The sequence below is a fragment of the Halichondria panicea genome, chromosome 13, assembly GCF_963675165.1.
Source record: "Halichondria panicea chromosome 13, odHalPani1.1, whole genome shotgun sequence".
NCBI classification, from domain to species: Eukaryota; Metazoa; Porifera; class Demospongiae; order Suberitida; family Halichondriidae; genus Halichondria; species Halichondria panicea.
The window spans coordinates 378,197-393,950 of NC_087389.1; the positions used below are offsets into that span (position 1 = coordinate 378,197).

Below are 15,754 nucleotides of genomic sequence, written 5' to 3' on the forward strand. Positions count from 1 at the left end.
GCCTCTTTGAGAGCGGCCTGAAATCGAGGCCAGCATGCTCACACAAGCTTAGATTAAGGAGGCGTGGCTTGTACCTACAAAAGCAGTTTGTTCCTATAATGATTCTTACCTCAAGTTGACGTAAATGTGTGCATGTGATCTAGCTTTTTGTTTACAGACTATACTACGGTAGACGTCTGTAGCTAGCCCAGCCAGCTGTACACTTAGTAGTCAGTGTGTAGATAGAGCTATTGAGCTAAGAGAAAGGCTACCTTTGAACTCTTGACCAGCTCTGAACCATGGCCTTTGAGAGCAGCATCAATGAGTACCTCTCACACTATGAGAGTATGAATGAGGAGCTGTATCATAAGGAGTTCATTGTGAGTATGCCTAGTATTAGTACAAGACATGCAATGGGGTCGCACACTTGGGGGTTTTCTGTAGCCTTAGCTAGCTACGAACGAAGTGGTGATGTCTAAACGATCCACTCACTACCTTCCAGGAAGTTATAAGCAGTTACACATGATCGGTTCCGTACAGTGTACTATTCAATAGCATCTAGGTCAGCTAGAGGGAAGCGTGTACCATATAGAGTACCGTCTTTAGCAAGTGCGACCCATTAACTAATTAGTATGTCTACCAAGTCATAATAATTAGTTAAATCACCACATATTGCCCAACTCATCAGACTACATACTTATGTTTTGTAAAACCATTATAATGCATTCGAGATTATCAAGTTCTCATATTTTACGATATACTCTCCCTCTCTCCTCTCAGTCGCTGAAGCTGCAGTCTCAGAAGAACAAGGAGGGGAACGTGTACCCGGCCGAGGCTGGCCAGCTGCCCGTTAACAAGAAGAAGAACAGGTTCAAGGACATCTTACCATGTAAGGATTTGTGCCTAAGGGTATGTATGATTAGTATGCGTGTCCATTGTTTATGGTGTAATGTGACCTTTGCTAGGTGGATGTTAAGATGATATCTGTCCATACAACCTTCTCTGGTATCCCACTGAGATTACATAATATAAATATAAAAACCAAAAAATTGATCTTATATGGTAATGTTATCCTTTTAGTAGGCATGAAAGTTACTATCCAGTTATTTTTCCCTGTGCTAACACAACTCTTCAGTGGTACATGAGTATGCCTCTCTGATTGAAATGTAGGACGTGCATTTAAAGCTTTAAGAGGGTATGAGTACTGCTTTTAATTTAACTCCTTTCTTGTCTCCTCCAGTTGAGTATACTCGAGTGTCACTCCATCCTACTGAGGGAGTGGAGGGATCAGACTACATCAATGCCAACTATATCACGGTAAGTTTGGTGAACTGTCACAGTTGATGTACTTAGATCACTTCCTGATTTTACAAGCAGTCATGCATTGTGTCCAAATCTGAGATGAAGGGTTTCTAGGTGTGTGTGAGTGTCCTGTGTTTATGCTAGACAGCTGGTGAGATATTGTGTATGTTAGCACAACTCCTATTAAAGGAGGGTGACCATGGTGACCCCAGTGTTGTCTGCATGACTGGGCAGTTAGGATATACCTGTTGGGACAATAATGTCAACTATTTATTGGGTGTTGTGTGCCAGTGACTCAATGTGTCATAAATTTGATTGGCAGTAACTGCCGAGATCTCTCATTTTTGCTTTGATTTCCTAATTAAGTAGTTGTCATTCCTCGCGGGTCATGTATTCTCCTGACTATTCCCCCAGGGCGTTGGAGACGATGTGACGTACATAGCAGCACAGGGCCCCCTACCCAACACTGTGTGTGACTTTTGGAGAATGTTGTGGTACCACAGCATAGAGGTAGGTTGTGGTTGACAATCAACGATAATCTGTCAGAGTATATCGTCAATCGAATGTTATTCAACAAAAATTTAAACTTTCAAGTTCACACATGCTATTGCCCCCCCACACACACACACACCCCACACACACACACACACACACACACACACACACACACACCCCACACACACACACACACACACACACACACACACACCCCACACACACACACACACAGATAGTGGTAATGGCTTGTCGAGAAATAGAGAATGCGAAGCCCAAGTGCGAGTGCTACTGGCCAGACAAGAATTCCACTAGAGACTTTGCTGGCATTTCTGTCACTACTGTAAGCTCATCATGCAATCTCTATAGGGGAAGACTTTACACATCGTACTTGTGTTTTAATGTTAATTTCCTACTTGTTTCCTTAATGCCCACTTAGTCACTGATCCATTATCATATTATAGTTGTGTATAGGAGATAAATTATTGCTGTTGTTTGCTGTTGACCCCCCTCCCCTCCACACACAGATTGCCGAGGAGAACAAATCCAATGATTTCGTAGTGAGGGACTTCCTTGTCAAGTGCGGAGGGGTGAGTCTGTAGCAGCTGGTGGCAGGAATCGTTAGTGGAACTACAGCGTGTGCAAAACCATAACAACAGCTAGTAGACATGCTCTGTGATTGTATACAATATACTGACCACTCCCCCACCCCCTCAGGAGGAGCAGAGTATACGTCAGTACCACTACACAGCATGGCCGGATCACGGGAAACCCTCCTCCTCTGAGCCTGTCATCAAGATGCTCGAGATGGTTCATGATCATCGCCGTACCAACGACATACCACTGCTCTTCCACTGCAGGTCAGACAGGCCACCAATGTGTAGTTAGTACAGTACTTACCACTGTACACACATGAGCAGGATGTGGCAGCTGGTTTAGAGTTACTCATAGCTGTGCTAGTTAAGGTGTAAGGTCATATATTATGTCATATATAGTTTCTGTTTCACTCTACCATCATTCTGTCTATGTTGTGTCACTATATCAGTATTATTCATACCCCCTGCAGTGCTGGGTGTGGTCGAACAGGAACAATGATAGCCATAGACATAGCCAGGACCATGTTCATTGGCAAGGTAACACTAGAGCCACTTGAAATTTGTCCTGTTGGTAATATTGTTGACTCAAGACTTCTCTGCCTTACCTCCCCCAGTCCTTGTCGGAGAGCTTCAGTATCCACAATCTGGTGGAGAGGATGCGCACTCAGCGACCCTCCATGGTCCAAGCCAAGGATCAGTATCATTTCGTTCACGATGTAGTGGCCGAGTTAGCGAGGAGAGCTCTCGGCTTCAACCCAACACTTCCGGCCAAGCCACAGCCTTCAAACATGGTGAATAATGTATCAAATCTTGATTGTGATTGAACTTGATTGAACTAGAGCTGCTATTGCATACAGACATCATTTGCTACTTGTTCTGTTGCTGTTGTTTACCACATTCTCATGTCTCCAGGTAGTCAGTGAGACCTCTGACGGAGTATACGAGAATGCCTCCTCGTACAACTCCCTCCCCTCGTCCACGTCCCCAGAAACCCCCTCCAGTGAACCAGAGGACTCTACAAAGGCCGATACCCCCACCCCCCACAAACTGGGCGTTTCCCCAGCACCGTCACCACACACCCGGAGACCAGTTGCCAGACAGAGGAGCAATCCGATCAAATCATCAAAAGATCCACATGATCCGAAATATGAGAATGTGCCGTCAGCATCGGAGCCACCTGTACCACCGATCAAACCATCGTCAATTGCACCTGTACCCAGCCCAAAGCCAAGAACTAGAGGATTGAAATCAAAGGACCCCCCTCCGGCAAGAAGCCCCAAACCAGTGAGAGCAGAACACTCACCACCTGCTAAGAAACAACCACCACCACCACCGCCTCATAAACCACAGAAATCACCCCCCACTCCACCTCGAACATCGACTCCTGTCAAGCCGAAGGAGGAAATTCGTCCCTTGTCCTCTCACGGTAACGATGGTGCCTACAGTGTCGTGGATATGTCTCAGATCACTGACACAGGGCCAAGCATTGAGGTGGTTAACGAGAGAAATGGGCGAAGGACCCCACTGGCCACGATTGAAGATCAAATGGAAAAGACGGGGCAAATGGACGTGAGCAAGTCGAGCAGCATCATGGACACGGTGAGTGAACTGGAATTTCTTGTTTGTGGGCTAGCTGAAGCTACAGTGTTTTTTACAATTCTGTCTGCGTGTCATTTGCTTCATATGCAAATATTATTCTCAACTGTACTCGCTGTCTTTCATATCTACCCCCCCCCCCACACACACACGCACACACTGTTTAGCTGCTCTCTCTGGTGGGTGATGAAGTCATTACTGAGGTAGAGGTCCGAGAACAAGAAGATACTCCGCCAAGCCCCCCTCCCGTCATTGGTCGACGGACCATGAGCATGATGAGTGATGCAGAGCCTCCTCCGGATATTCCCGTACGAACTGAGGCCAGTTACCAACTTGTTGTGGGGGCAATACCAGAGTTGGCTGAGGGCTACGACACAATCGGAGCCCATGATGATGATGGGTTTGGGGGTAACATGGATTATGAGCTTGTCCCAGCACCTACTAAAGTTGTCAAAGATGTACCAGTGTCTGTGTACGAGGCTCCCACTCCATGTAAGCTATTCACACAATATATAGTACAGACGTTTCACTACACTCCCTCTTGTAGTATCCAAGAGGGTGAGTAACTCCCCACCCCCCTTGCCGGCTGACAGACCACGCAAGTCCCCCTCCATGGAGCTACTGGGTGTGTCTAACTCAACGACCCTCCCCTCCGCTGGACCCAAGTCTCCTCGGGGTACTTCAACACGCAGCAAACTCGGCAAATTGTTCAAGAGTACACTTATTAGGGTGAGTACCACCATACCATTTATGTTAATGTTTGGTCTCTCCCAATATTATACATACACAACCTTATTACTTTGCATAAAGTCCTTTCATTAGAAGGGTGTGTAAGTATGTGTAGTCTAGTCTACATTGCATCGTCAGTAAGCACGGTTTTCAGTTGAATATTAGTTAGAGATGTTCAAACGCTATCGTGTCCCAAAGCATCTCCACATTATCTCACAGACTGAAAAGAAGAAAGTGTCTACCACTGACATCACTGGTCCAGTGGGAGCAGTGGGGGCAGTCAAGACATCTGGATTGGGTCAGTCAAACATTTCAGCTAGGCAGTTGTTAGTTAATATTTTGTACTGTGCATAATTATTGTACATGTTGTTATGCCTCGGGGCGTATACTGTATAGCTGGCTGTGTGTCTATTTACAGACAGCTGTAAAATCTTAGTCATGTACATTCTCTCATTGCAATCCCACTGTGATTCATGTGCCTCCCTCCCTCTCTCCCTACAGCTCGCTCCCCCAGTGACCACGGGTCCAGTAGCTCCTCATCACGCCCCTCACCCTCTCACTCCACCTCCTCCTTCTTAGCCAACGCCAGATACAACTTCCCAGGAGAGCTAGGTGCGTCACATGACATGTACATGTAGTTATACCTATCAACATTGTAGCCTAATTATGACTTGGTTAATTCATCCTATAAAGTATTTCCTTTCTTCCCTCTCTTAGGTTATGGCATTCGCATCTGTAAGCCAGCTGGCCCTAGGCAAGAACCCAATGGTTGGAAAGTTCGAACACTAACAAACAGTGTAGCATAGCAACACAACTCTTGCACAGAATTACGATAGATAATTATAGTCGTTTGTTATGTTCTGTGTTCTGTGACAGTTTTAGATTGTGTGTACTTTTACACTTCTTTGTACGGATTTTCTGACTTTATGTACAGTATGTAGCAGAGTGTTTATTACATCATGTCAGTTCAATTACAATAGAAAATATTTATTATCAGTACAATTGTACATGAAGGTGAAGTGACAAAGTCATCATGAGTACACTGACACAGTGCGCTTGAGGTGTACTCAATCATGTGAGACTTCTTACACAGAAATAAATAAACTTATAGACCTTGTGAACATTGAGAGTGTACAATAACAGCTTCCAGCACACACCCACTGAAACAGCTTGAGGTGTGAGCTATCATGAATTGTACTCTATGTTGAGTTAAAATATATTATATGGTATGAGTGTTTCTGGGCCAACACACAGCTGACCCTCTAGCGTCATCCATACGAGTCACGCTGTTGGAGCGCCTCATACGCCCTGTCCTCTTGCTCCCTCCGCTTTCGTTCATCCTTTGTTTCCTCGTACCCTCCGGCGTCAATCCCATTGGTCGTCTTCATAGCCTCGTCGTCACCCTCCCCCTTGCCAGTGCACTTGTAGAAACACTTGGCAATTTGTTTGCCCACGTACTCGCAGGCTGGAGGTGAAATATTGATAGGAAAATTAATGCAAATGTTTATAATTATAGCTTGTTGTATATAGATTATCAGCCAAACAAAAATTAATACTAGAACACTCACCTCCAATTATTACTCAGCACATCTTATATGAGTCTAAGAACGGAGTTAATAGTCAGCAATAATAGCAGAGAAGAGAGTAGAAATAGTTAATTGGCCTTACGTACTTGTGTGATCACTATCTGGTACTGAATCATCATGTGATTGTAAACAAACATTGATATCTGCGCATGACAATTAATATAATTTATGTTGACGTTGTGGGTTCGGGTGGCCCAGCGGTTAAAGCGTTGAGGTTAAGATCGAAGGTTGCGAGTTCGAATCCGATCAACAGCAGAGTTTTCGGTTTACGATATCATCACACTCAAACAATTATTACAAGCGTCACTAACTACTAAAAGTAAGCCTTACTTTGTAAGGTAAAGGTAAGTAAGGTTTGATAGAAGAAGGTAATGACACGCAGCAATTAATCGTAAATCGCAAATTAATCGTAAATTGGAATAATGAAAAAAGAAGTATTCGTTCAATTTTGTGCTTTTTGATTAGCTCTTAAAATGTCTCCAGGACTAGGATAGGGTCTCTGTTGATACAGCGGCCCACTTGCAGTGCTGTCAACTCCTGTTTTTGCATCACCAGATACCTCTAGCCCAGACTTCCACGATCCTCTGTGTGTATGGGGGTAGCCATGATTATTAAATAGTACTATCAAATAGGAGCTAAAAATCACAATAGCAGAAGTAAATAATAGTTAGACACTGTTTTGGAGGTGTCTATGGGATTTAGAAGTCCAAAGGCACTGATTTAGTATCCCGAGCGTAGCGAGGGTACTAAAGTGGCTGAAGGCTTCTAAATCACATGGACACCGACAAAACAGTGTCTAACTCATTTAGATACTAGTGTGGATGCACAAACTGCTTGACTACAATACAATTACTTGACAACGGAATACTAGGTATACTAAGTAAATTTGCAGGTATACTAAGTCCCATAGTATACCTGCTCTGAGGCACTTTCCCCATGTACTTCCCATGTAGATCTTATCAACTAGTGTCTAATGTTCGTTAGAACGCACTAACATTACCTGGTACAAGTCATATATCTCAGTTACAGCTTTTTATAATTATAGGCTGTTTAATTAAAATAATAAATAGCTCAGCTTTAATTAAAGATTAATGTAACTATTTTCTAGCATATACTCACCTTGGTATTTCTGAGTACGATGCAGGGTCCATTGGGTCGAGATCCCCATCATCATTATCACGACCTTTGTACCCTAAATATGCAGCATTCATATCACTCAATCACATCACAAAACACACTCACTTTTACTCCTCTCGGGCTTGCTATACGGTGCTGGCCTCTTCTTGTCTTTTGCTGCCTTTGCGATCAAGTTATCTTCCAGTGGTGACTGGATCTCCTCAACAGGCTAAGGGTGTGGGAGGAAGTTAATATATTGGTAATCAAACATACGTAACAATATTCGCTCACTGGAGGTCTTTCGTTGTTTTCTGGGCTCTCATTATTTTCAGGTGCATTCAGAAATTGTGCTGCATAACAAAGTTCACAGTACAAAGGTCACAGTACACATCTACTCCAATGGTACAATTACAATGTGATGACAACTTACTTCCATTGGGTGGATACCATGTTACTTCATTCGACTTGGTGTTCCAAAAATAGCTATGTATAATCCCTATAAATACAAAACACAGCTATAATACATTTTTACCTTTTGTCATCTTTTACTTTCTTCCAGTTGGCGGGTAAGATGATGTTCACTCTTGCAGAGCTCAACTGTGTAAACTTAATCACATGATACACGCACGCGCACACACATGTGAGATACAAACCTCAATGCCGTGTTTGTCCACACAGAATTGTGAGCATTGATGGTACAGATTGTCTTGATTGGGGCATACGGGTTTGGACGGCTGCTTGTTCTCATCAGTAGGCTCTGCTGATGCTGCATGAGATCATAATTATTCTGACGGTATGTACAATGTATCACACCACTGCACTGTACTACAAAATGATGTGCATCTATTCAGTATGGAAACACTGAGCTCACAAGGTAATACTCACGGGCACTGGGTCCTTTGATCAGCCCTTTCTTTGCTAGTCTAGCCTGAAGGGCGGCTGTGAGAGGCATGACTCTTCTTCATGAATTCTGTGAGAGTTGCTAGTTCCAAGAGAAGTGCACCACACTGGCCCAAGGCCAAAGGGGAGGGGCTGAGCAGGTGCCTAGCACTTGCAACTCAACTTGCACAGCATTTTCACTAGCACTGTCGCTGTACTGGTGATGGCGTCCAGGCTTGACGATACAGACTGCCATACTGTACTGTTCATGAAAAGAGGGTCAGAATTTGTTCCCTATCACAGGCCAAAGAAATTTCCACTCTCTCTAGAAAGGTCTGTTTTAGCATAGAATTTTAGTATCCAATTTCATATGCTCCCTTTCAGGCATAGATTGCTGAAGGAGAATGCCTACAGTTACCGTCAGAGCAGTTGCGATGTGATAACCCAACGTCTGGAGCCATCTCTGATAGAGCCGTGGCTGGACTATGAGGCAACCCTGTACGACCTCCCCAGACCAGGAAAACCCTCACAGAGGCAGCCAAGGAGAGAGGACAACAAACCAGGTGGGTACAAACATTTTATTTAATAACAAATGTTCCATTTTTTCCTCTCACAGACATGTCAATGGCCTTTCCTGAGGATCTAAATATGTCATTTCACAGTGGGCTACTGGATAGTACTATGGACGTAACAAGAACTGCCGTCATGAATTCACAAGCTGTTGAAAGAAGTCAAGTGGTTGTCCCAGACCGTGATGACATGAGGGGGGAGTACAGTGAACACACGGAGTCGCTGTATCCAAGTAATGATCCGACAGACAAGAGCAGTAACCTTGTTGATAGAGGCCATAGCAACCAGATGAGGAGTGATGATGGTTTGCTACCAACACGGGTTGACCCAACAAAACAAGAACTGCCACTTCTATTCTACCCTCGTACCACCAAACAAACTCATAAATTGCCAAAGTTCTCAAAAAGACGTCGTCATGCATAAATAGTCAATTCTGTGATTAGTTCTATTCATTCAGTACATTTGCCTCCATGTATAATCGAATCAATTGTATTCTGAGGGTAAATGAGAGAATGATCTGAATGAAATGAAACACGGCAGAGGGATAAATAGAACACAAAATAACTCAAAGCCAGGTTAATATGACAAGATGTGAATGTTGGAGAGAGTTCATCAGCTACTAGAGGATTGACCTTCCATGGTGGAGGCTAACTCTTTGAACTTCTGTATAAAGTCCACACTGGTCTCCTCCAGGAACGATCTGCAAGCTGGCTCCACCTGTGTGCAGGGGCAAGCAAGTAAACAATTAACAAAAATGCTATAATTATGACACTGAGCTACCTACTAAACACAGTACATTAATTAATTCTTAATGTACTCCTGATACTACACAAAACTTTATATGTGTTGTAAGTCTTTCAACTGGAATGATTGCCTGCTCATGCAATACCTAGGTGAAGCTAAGAGTCACTGGGAGGGTACCAGTAGAAGAACTAGACTAAGCAACTCACAGGGGCATTGTAGGGAGGTGTCCTCCTCCTCTCTGACTGACAGTTCACATAATCCAATAGATTGCCAATTGATGACTGACTGTCCTACAACGCACAACACAATCAAGTATTAATTAGAGAAATGCTATTAATAATTACTAATCAAGACACGAACTCTACACAGAATTGAAAAATCACTCACTTCTCCTTTGTCCATATTCTTTGATTTTTCCGGGGTCATCACGTCCTTGAGTTGAGTGAACATATCAGTGAAGTCAATGTGCTCAAACACGTCTCCATTGTCAGCCACCTGCTTGAAATTTGAATCAGTGAGTGTACCCAGAATGTCTGTGAAGGAGGTGCTGGACATATCGTTGAGGAACGGCAGCTGGCTGTCCTCTGGGGAGGAGTTGGGCACCACGTCTCTAGTACCTGGTGAATAAAATACCAAATTAAAACTTACTACACGTACATGTATATACAACGAAACACATGGGCCATTAAAATTGTAGTAAAACCCAGTAAAATGTTCAAACTACACACATGTATAAGCTGGTAATAAATGTGTACATGCATCACATGCAGTCATGTGATGTAGTGGGAGCTGGTTACAGTTTTTAATACACTCATAGAGTCAACAAAGTAGCACTAAAACACATTCCAACACACACCAGCCTGGTCATCTTTATGCTCTGTGCCATCTCCTTCATTATCCCCAGGGTGCTCATTAGGTGGTGACTCCTGGCTGGGACCAGCTGATGTGAGGAAAGAGTTGCCCAGTGCTTTAGCAAAGGTTGGCAGGACATCAGCTGTTTCCTCGGAGAGCTTCTGAATAGACTCACTAGGTTTGACTGAGCTGAGACCTTGGAGCAGCTTATTGACTGTGTCTGATGAAGTATAGAACATGTTTGAAACGCCAGTTGATTTGTCACCGCCCTCCGTTAGGAAGTTATCCAGTACAGAGGTGTGTAGGTCTCTCTCATCCATCTCTTTGTTCTGATGGCTACTGCTGCTGGCTTGAGTGGTTATCGCTGGCTGTTTAGCTGTAGTAGTTTGAGATGTTGGTAGTTGATGGTTTGATGCTTGTTGTGCAAGCTGCACCCTCTGCTGCTGTAGCATGTAAGACTGGAGAAGTTGCAACATGATCTGTTGGTTTTGAATGAGCGTGGCTGTTGTTTTCCTGGGGGAGGAGTGTTGTGTTGCTATGGTGAGTGGAGACGTGAGGGGGGAGGAGGTCACTGGAGTGGACACCTGCACACACACAAACACAATATAATTGTACGTAGCAGTACCATAATTATAAGTAGAAGAAAAACAACTGTGTATCACATGATCACATATAGAGGCTTTAAAGAATGTTAGTACGTACAAAAAGATGTTCTGACCTGTGTTGACGTGGTTGCAGGGGAAGTAGTGGATGGTCCATTCAGAGACTTCCCATTTCGCAGGAAGGGGAGTGGTCTCGGTACAAGCTGGTGCTGCAGATATCATAATTTATTGTATACCAACAGACAATACAACTAACAGTAACCATGGCTACAACACATTCATTTTTGAGCGGCCATACACGGATGCACTCACAGGCTGTCCAGACTTGGTTGCTGATTTCCTAATCCTCTTAGGTTTTTTAAATGGTTTGAGTGCAGACATTATGGAGACCACTGGCTGTGACTCTCTCCTGTGGGAAATACATGTAGTCAGTGTACACATGCAATAAATACGATAGTAATAACCTCTTACCCATCTGATTGTGCCGCCTTGGGAACAAGAGGCACGTTGGGTAGCGTGACAAACGGTGATGCTGTGACAGGAGTGGAGGGGGCAACTCGAGGTTGTATCCTGTGAACACCAGGTGGGAGAGAAGTGGCTGCAATCAGAGGCACAGCTGGAGAGCTCAGAACACACCCACTGGACACGGCATCTCCTGCAGTATACCGTATAGCAGGTAATTTTTGTTAGTATAAATTTTCGTACAAACTACCCATTAAATATTCGTACAGCTCAGGATAGTGACGTTGCAGTAGAATAATATAATTTGTTTTCATAATTATGATGCTCTTCAATACAAAATATACAAAAATTTCCACAATACGAAAATAACTCGCTATACAGTATACCAAACTGGATTCATAAGGGAACAGTTTTTACTCTAGCTATAGTACCTGTGGGTGGAGTCAAGCAAGGAGTGGTTGATGGAGAGGGAACAGGTGATGGTTTGGGTAGGAGGGACTGGAGCTTGAAGTTAGCAAAGGAACCGATAGACTGAGGAGAGGAGAGCTGGACCACCTGAGTTGTGGACGTCTTGTTCCCAACCTTTAAAGTCAACACTTTAGGAGACGAAGTACTACAGGATGAAGTGGCTGTGGCTGGAGCTGTGTGAGTGGTGGTGTGAAAACGATGATGAATTGTAAACTCAATCAAACAGAGCTACTCAACACAGCTTCTTGTTGAAATACATATGTGGTGTTCTAAAATAGATAGCCCCATCAACTACTCACAGTTGGCAGTAGTGTCTGTGGTATCAAATGAGAGGTGGACACGCTTGATTACTCGACTGGGCGTGGTCTGCTTGAAAGGAGATTTTGTTTTGAGATGCCGATACTTTGAGAGGGGGGACTTGTGAGGGGACTGTCTGAGGCTTTGGATGTACTCCATGACCTTCGGACTCCGGTGTATGGCAAGGGGGGGCAGCCTCTTGACAGGAGTAAGTTGGCATGAAGACTGTCAGGGAAAGGTCAGCATAATTATGCAGTACATAATAGTTTCAATGGGGAAGAAGGAATGTGTGTGTGTGATCTAGTGCTGACCTCTGGTGACTTTTTGAGGAAGAACTGGACCAGTTTTAAAGCAGCACACAATCGGTCGGGACTCTCCGCGGTCTGTAAAGGATGTACATAATGCTATGTAAATATCACTCTTAGGATGCTTAGAATTCTATGAATACTGAACGTACGTTTAATGAATGGTACGTAGCTAGTGTAACAGTACCTTTTGTATCTCATAGCTGAGCTGAATAGGCTTTGAGTTGCCCTGTATGAGAGGGACAGTCGTGAAATGGTTCATATACAGTAAAAACTCACCTCAACAGTCAACTCCTTCCAAGTTGAAGCCAGCTTCACCGTAGAGCCTATCACACCACTCCTCACACCACTGCTCTCCTCTGTGCCCAACTGCTTACGGTCATCCACTGAGCACACTTGTCCCTTGTCTCTACATGGATCTACTTCGGTGATGGCTTTTGATCTCTCTGGTTTCAACGTTGCATCGGCATTTTCCAATTTGTTGACCTCTGAACTTAGCAGTGACCCTGAGGCTTTGACATTTGATCCGGCGGTGACCTCCGAACCTTGTGTAGCTGGTAGACAGTCTCTGTGATCATCAACTTGTGGTGTGGGTGGTAGACTAGCTGTGACGTTCAATGTGTGTGAATCATGTGATAGTTGTGAGGAGATGGTTCGATAATTTGACGTAAGTGATGAATCGAGGGTTTGGGTATTGTAAAAATTGAGAGAGTTTTTGTCGAGGCTCCACCTCAGAGTGAGATAGTCCCTCAGTGAGAGCAGAGTATCAGAGCCTTTCAGATGGAGCCTAAATATATCATAATTATAGTTTAAACACAAATAATTACCGGATTGCTTCATTACTGTACAGTATACGTACAACACAATAACATAGCATCACTACCTTATTCTAGGGTTATGCGATAGAGCCTGCACATGGAGCCATGTTGAGGAGGTCAAAGGTCGTAGTTCAACCACACACAGTCTGTTATCAACCGGTATGGGCCCAGTACTTGTCAATGCACTGCTACAGCACAAGAAATACACAAATTACGGTAGGCCGTCTTCCAAGAAAAAAATACACTTTGCTGTAGGCCTTACCTTTCAGGGGGGGTGTTGCTAATGGTAACAGTGGGTGTGGTCTCCCCCTCCCCCGGCTGATCTTCACTGACAGGTTTGCGAGGAGGACCACGAAATGCACCACAGTTTGGGGTACGTATTCTAGGAGGCAATGTACAATTTTGACAAAAGTTTTGAGAAACTTCTTGTAAGTCTTGAAATGCCATAATGAGCAAACACAAAAACACATACACATAATTATGTATATACAATTATGCAGCCTCTAAAGATTCTTACTGAGCTTTTCTTTTCCCTTTGACTCTACCAGGCACACTTGTCACACTGCAAGTGAGAGATATGTGTACTGATTATAAGTAGGCCAGTAGGAGGAGACACACTAGGGACACACTACAGACATAACTCAAAATGGACAAATATAATTATTTAAGTGAGGTCCAAATGAGTAATGAACTTCCAACCAACGTGTTTACTCACCCATGAAAGACGAGCTCTGAGAGCCTCTTGCTGATGCCGTGGTCTCCAAGATTCTTCTTCCTGAGCTTGTTGTAACAGACCAGAGCCACCAGATCCAGACTCTGCTTGGTCCCGTTCACCATCACAGTGTCCTTCACCTTCCCCTCACTCTACATGCCAGGGAGGGGGGGGGGTACATGTAGTTACTGTACACACAATCAACGATAGCTAGCTCACCTTGTCAGTTTGCAGTGAGGTGGGGCTGGCCTGCACTTGATCTTTGACTGATACTTTCTCTTCAGGGGACGGACAACTCTTCACTGTATTTAGGGAGGACGATGACATCACTACAAATATCAAACAACACATGGTCACACCTTCTTGCTCTTGATTGCCTCCACTGCCATTGAAAACAGGTGATGCTGGATCCATCTCTTCCATAGACGAGTCTAAATATCCCTCTGCGACCTCTGCACTCTCAGTGTCACCTTTGCATTCTTCAGTGTCACCTTTAACTTCTGTACCCTCCGTGCTGTGAGGGTCGTCCAGTACCGAGTCCTCGTTGAAGTCACTCAGGGGAGTTTGAGGGGTGGAGCTTATTCCCTTGGCACCACTGCCAGCTTTCTTGGGCTCTGAATGTGAGACGTTTACACAAATAGAGATAGGGGAGGTGGCCTTACCTGAGGACTGGGGATGGATGAGGAGTGGCTCTACTTTGTGCCAGTTACGATAATAGAAGAACCGCACCTGCCATAACAAAAAGAATTGTTGTAACTATTATCATCATTAAAATACCAGTCCATAAGATATTAACCACAGAGCCTGTGAAGGGGAGTCTGACCTGATTTTTGGTAAGGTTGGCCATGGTAGGGTCGTTGAGTTTCTTTTGTTTGCTCTGCATGTATTTGAGGATCTTCACAAAGTCCTTGCCATGCTGGGGGAGTGGAGGGGTGGGTGTGGTTAACAGAGGGTAGGGTTGGTTAGGGCGCGGCGGTGATTACCTGCAGGAGGCCCTCATAAAATGCATCAATGGCGGCTGTAGTCCAGGCCTGCCTCTTGCCTTTACTAGGACCTGAAGACACTGCTGTTGCTGCATGAACAAAGATGTGGAGTAATAAACGAGTGGGTGTATCAAACAATGCTGCTAAAGTAAAGTAGAACAGTATAATGAGCAGGTACAATTAACAGATGTAGTGATGGATACTTAGCATATATACGTGTCCACACCACGCGTCTACACACTGACATACATACTCTTCTGTGAGTCCGAGGGATCAATCATTCTCCTCTTCTTGGGAGCAGGCTTCGGAGGCCTCACCGACTTCTGCAACACAAAGTATGTATGGTGTATTCTTATAAATCAAACACATCTGAAGTATCAATAATTAGCAAATGCAAGTAATCACCTTCTCCTTCTCTTTAGAGTCCTTGCTGCTCTCTCCATCTCCTTCTGCTGCCAGAGCTCTCTTCCTGGTCACAGACATGACAAGGCTTGCTAAATAGCCTGTAAGCAGTGGCCGAAGGCTGCCTTGTTCATGATAGATTTAGAAAAGGCAAGCGCAAAGCAATGATTGGTGCTGGCAACGCCCATTATTAACTTTGTTGCGTAAGGGAAAGGTCGTCGTTAGAGAAAGTGTCAACGTTTTGCTATTGAAAGAGTAGGG

General features: G+C 44.2%; 4 protein-coding genes across 5 annotated transcripts; 2 read left to right on the forward strand and 2 right to left on the reverse strand.

Annotated features, from left to right (window-relative positions):
• Positions 1 to 110: 110 nt before the first annotated feature.
• Positions 111 to 5,710, forward strand: LOC135346776 (tyrosine-protein phosphatase non-receptor type 12-like). Its single transcript, XM_064544513.1, has 15 exons — positions 111 to 359; positions 760 to 868; positions 1,220 to 1,296; positions 1,696 to 1,791; positions 2,012 to 2,119; positions 2,304 to 2,366; positions 2,494 to 2,636; positions 2,843 to 2,909; positions 2,987 to 3,163; positions 3,285 to 3,971; positions 4,136 to 4,460; positions 4,516 to 4,697; positions 4,917 to 4,995; positions 5,199 to 5,309; positions 5,415 to 5,710. The coding sequence occupies exons 1-15, from the start codon at positions 279 to 281 to the stop codon at positions 5,501 to 5,503; spliced, it is 2,394 nt and encodes a 797-aa protein (XP_064400583.1). The 5' UTR covers positions 111 to 278; the 3' UTR covers positions 5,504 to 5,710.
• LOC135346783 (polyglutamine-binding protein 1-like) lies at positions 5,664 to 8,424 on the reverse strand. Its single transcript, XM_064544520.1, has 9 exons — positions 8,285 to 8,424; positions 8,053 to 8,165; positions 7,932 to 7,996; positions 7,830 to 7,882; positions 7,691 to 7,749; positions 7,526 to 7,628; positions 7,403 to 7,475; positions 6,266 to 6,867; positions 5,664 to 6,162 (listed from the first exon to the last, which is right to left on the reverse strand). The coding sequence occupies exons 1-8, from the start codon at positions 8,349 to 8,351 to the stop codon at positions 6,726 to 6,728; spliced, it is 675 nt and encodes a 224-aa protein (XP_064400590.1). The 5' UTR covers positions 8,352 to 8,424; the 3' UTR covers positions 5,664 to 6,162; positions 6,266 to 6,725.
• On the forward strand, positions 8,406 to 9,361 carry LOC135346784 (uncharacterized). The gene is made up of 3 exons (XM_064544521.1): positions 8,406 to 8,611; positions 8,663 to 8,841; positions 8,895 to 9,361. The coding sequence occupies exons 1-3, from the start codon at positions 8,502 to 8,504 to the stop codon at positions 9,269 to 9,271; spliced, it is 666 nt and encodes a 221-aa protein (XP_064400591.1). The 5' UTR covers positions 8,406 to 8,501; the 3' UTR covers positions 9,272 to 9,361.
• Positions 9,318 to 15,697, reverse strand: LOC135346773 (mucin-2-like). 2 transcript variants are annotated; one of them, XM_064544506.1, is made up of 23 exons: positions 15,497 to 15,697; positions 15,345 to 15,414; positions 15,092 to 15,180; positions 14,932 to 15,024; positions 14,771 to 14,837; positions 14,468 to 14,722; positions 14,328 to 14,410; positions 14,112 to 14,260; positions 13,914 to 13,958; positions 13,659 to 13,778; positions 13,462 to 13,581; positions 12,858 to 13,365; positions 12,766 to 12,807; positions 12,585 to 12,656; positions 12,276 to 12,498; positions 11,940 to 12,149; positions 11,518 to 11,701; positions 11,359 to 11,455; positions 11,163 to 11,255; positions 10,449 to 11,028; positions 9,980 to 10,209; positions 9,799 to 9,882; positions 9,318 to 9,565 (listed from the first exon to the last, which is right to left on the reverse strand). In XM_064544506.1, exons 1-23 carry the CDS (start codon positions 15,572 to 15,574, stop codon positions 9,461 to 9,463), a joined length of 3,597 nt encoding a protein of 1,198 aa, XP_064400576.1. In that variant the 5' UTR covers positions 15,575 to 15,697; the 3' UTR covers positions 9,318 to 9,460. The 2 variants fall into 2 exon arrangements, with proteins under 2 accessions (XP_064400576.1, XP_064400575.1); XM_064544505.1 differs by having other exon boundaries at positions 13,462 to 13,584.
• Positions 15,698 to 15,754: the final 57 nt, after the last annotated feature.

Bases quoted from the DNA above. Each gene is read 5' to 3' on its own strand.
- LOC135346784 (XM_064544521.1), top strand. From the start codon at position 8,502: ATGGCGTCCAGGCTTGACGATACAGACTGCCATACTGTACTGTTCATG. The intron at 8,612-8,662 runs GTCTGTTTTAGC...GCTCCCTTTCAG, and splicing joins TTTCCACTCTCTCTAGAAAG to GCATAGATTGCTGAAGGAGA. The intron at 8,842-8,894 runs GTGGGTACAAAC...TTCCTCTCACAG, and splicing joins GAGAGAGGACAACAAACCAG to ACATGTCAATGGCCTTTCCT.
- LOC135346783 (XM_064544520.1), bottom strand. From the start codon at position 8,351: ATGCCTCTCACAGCCGCCCTTCAGGCTAGACTAGCAAAGAAAGGGCTG. The intron at 7,476-7,525 runs GTGAGTGTGTTT...CTGCATATTTAG, and splicing joins CAAGCCCGAGAGGAGTAAAA to GGTACAAAGGTCGTGATAAT. The intron at 6,868-7,402 runs GTGAGTATATGC...CCATACACACAG, and splicing joins TCGTACTCAGAAATACCAAG to AGGATCGTGGAAGTCTGGGC.
- LOC135346773 (XM_064544505.1), bottom strand. From the start codon at position 15,574: ATGTCTGTGACCAGGAAGAGAGCTCTGGCAGCAGAAGGAGATGGAGAG. The intron at 13,959-14,111 runs GTGAGTAAACAC...TCTCACTTGCAG, and splicing joins TCAGAGCTCGTCTTTCATGG to TGTGACAAGTGTGCCTGGTA. The intron at 11,702-11,939 runs GTACTATAGCTA...GGTATACTGCAG, and splicing joins TTGCTTGACTCCACCCACAG to GAGATGCCGTGTCCAGTGGG.
- LOC135346776 (XM_064544513.1), top strand. From the start codon at position 279: ATGGCCTTTGAGAGCAGCATCAATGAGTACCTCTCACACTATGAGAGT. The intron at 2,910-2,986 runs GTAACACTAGAG...TACCTCCCCCAG, and splicing joins GGACCATGTTCATTGGCAAG to TCCTTGTCGGAGAGCTTCAG. The intron at 4,461-4,515 runs GTAAGCTATTCA...TCCCTCTTGTAG, and splicing joins GTACGAGGCTCCCACTCCAT to TATCCAAGAGGGTGAGTAAC.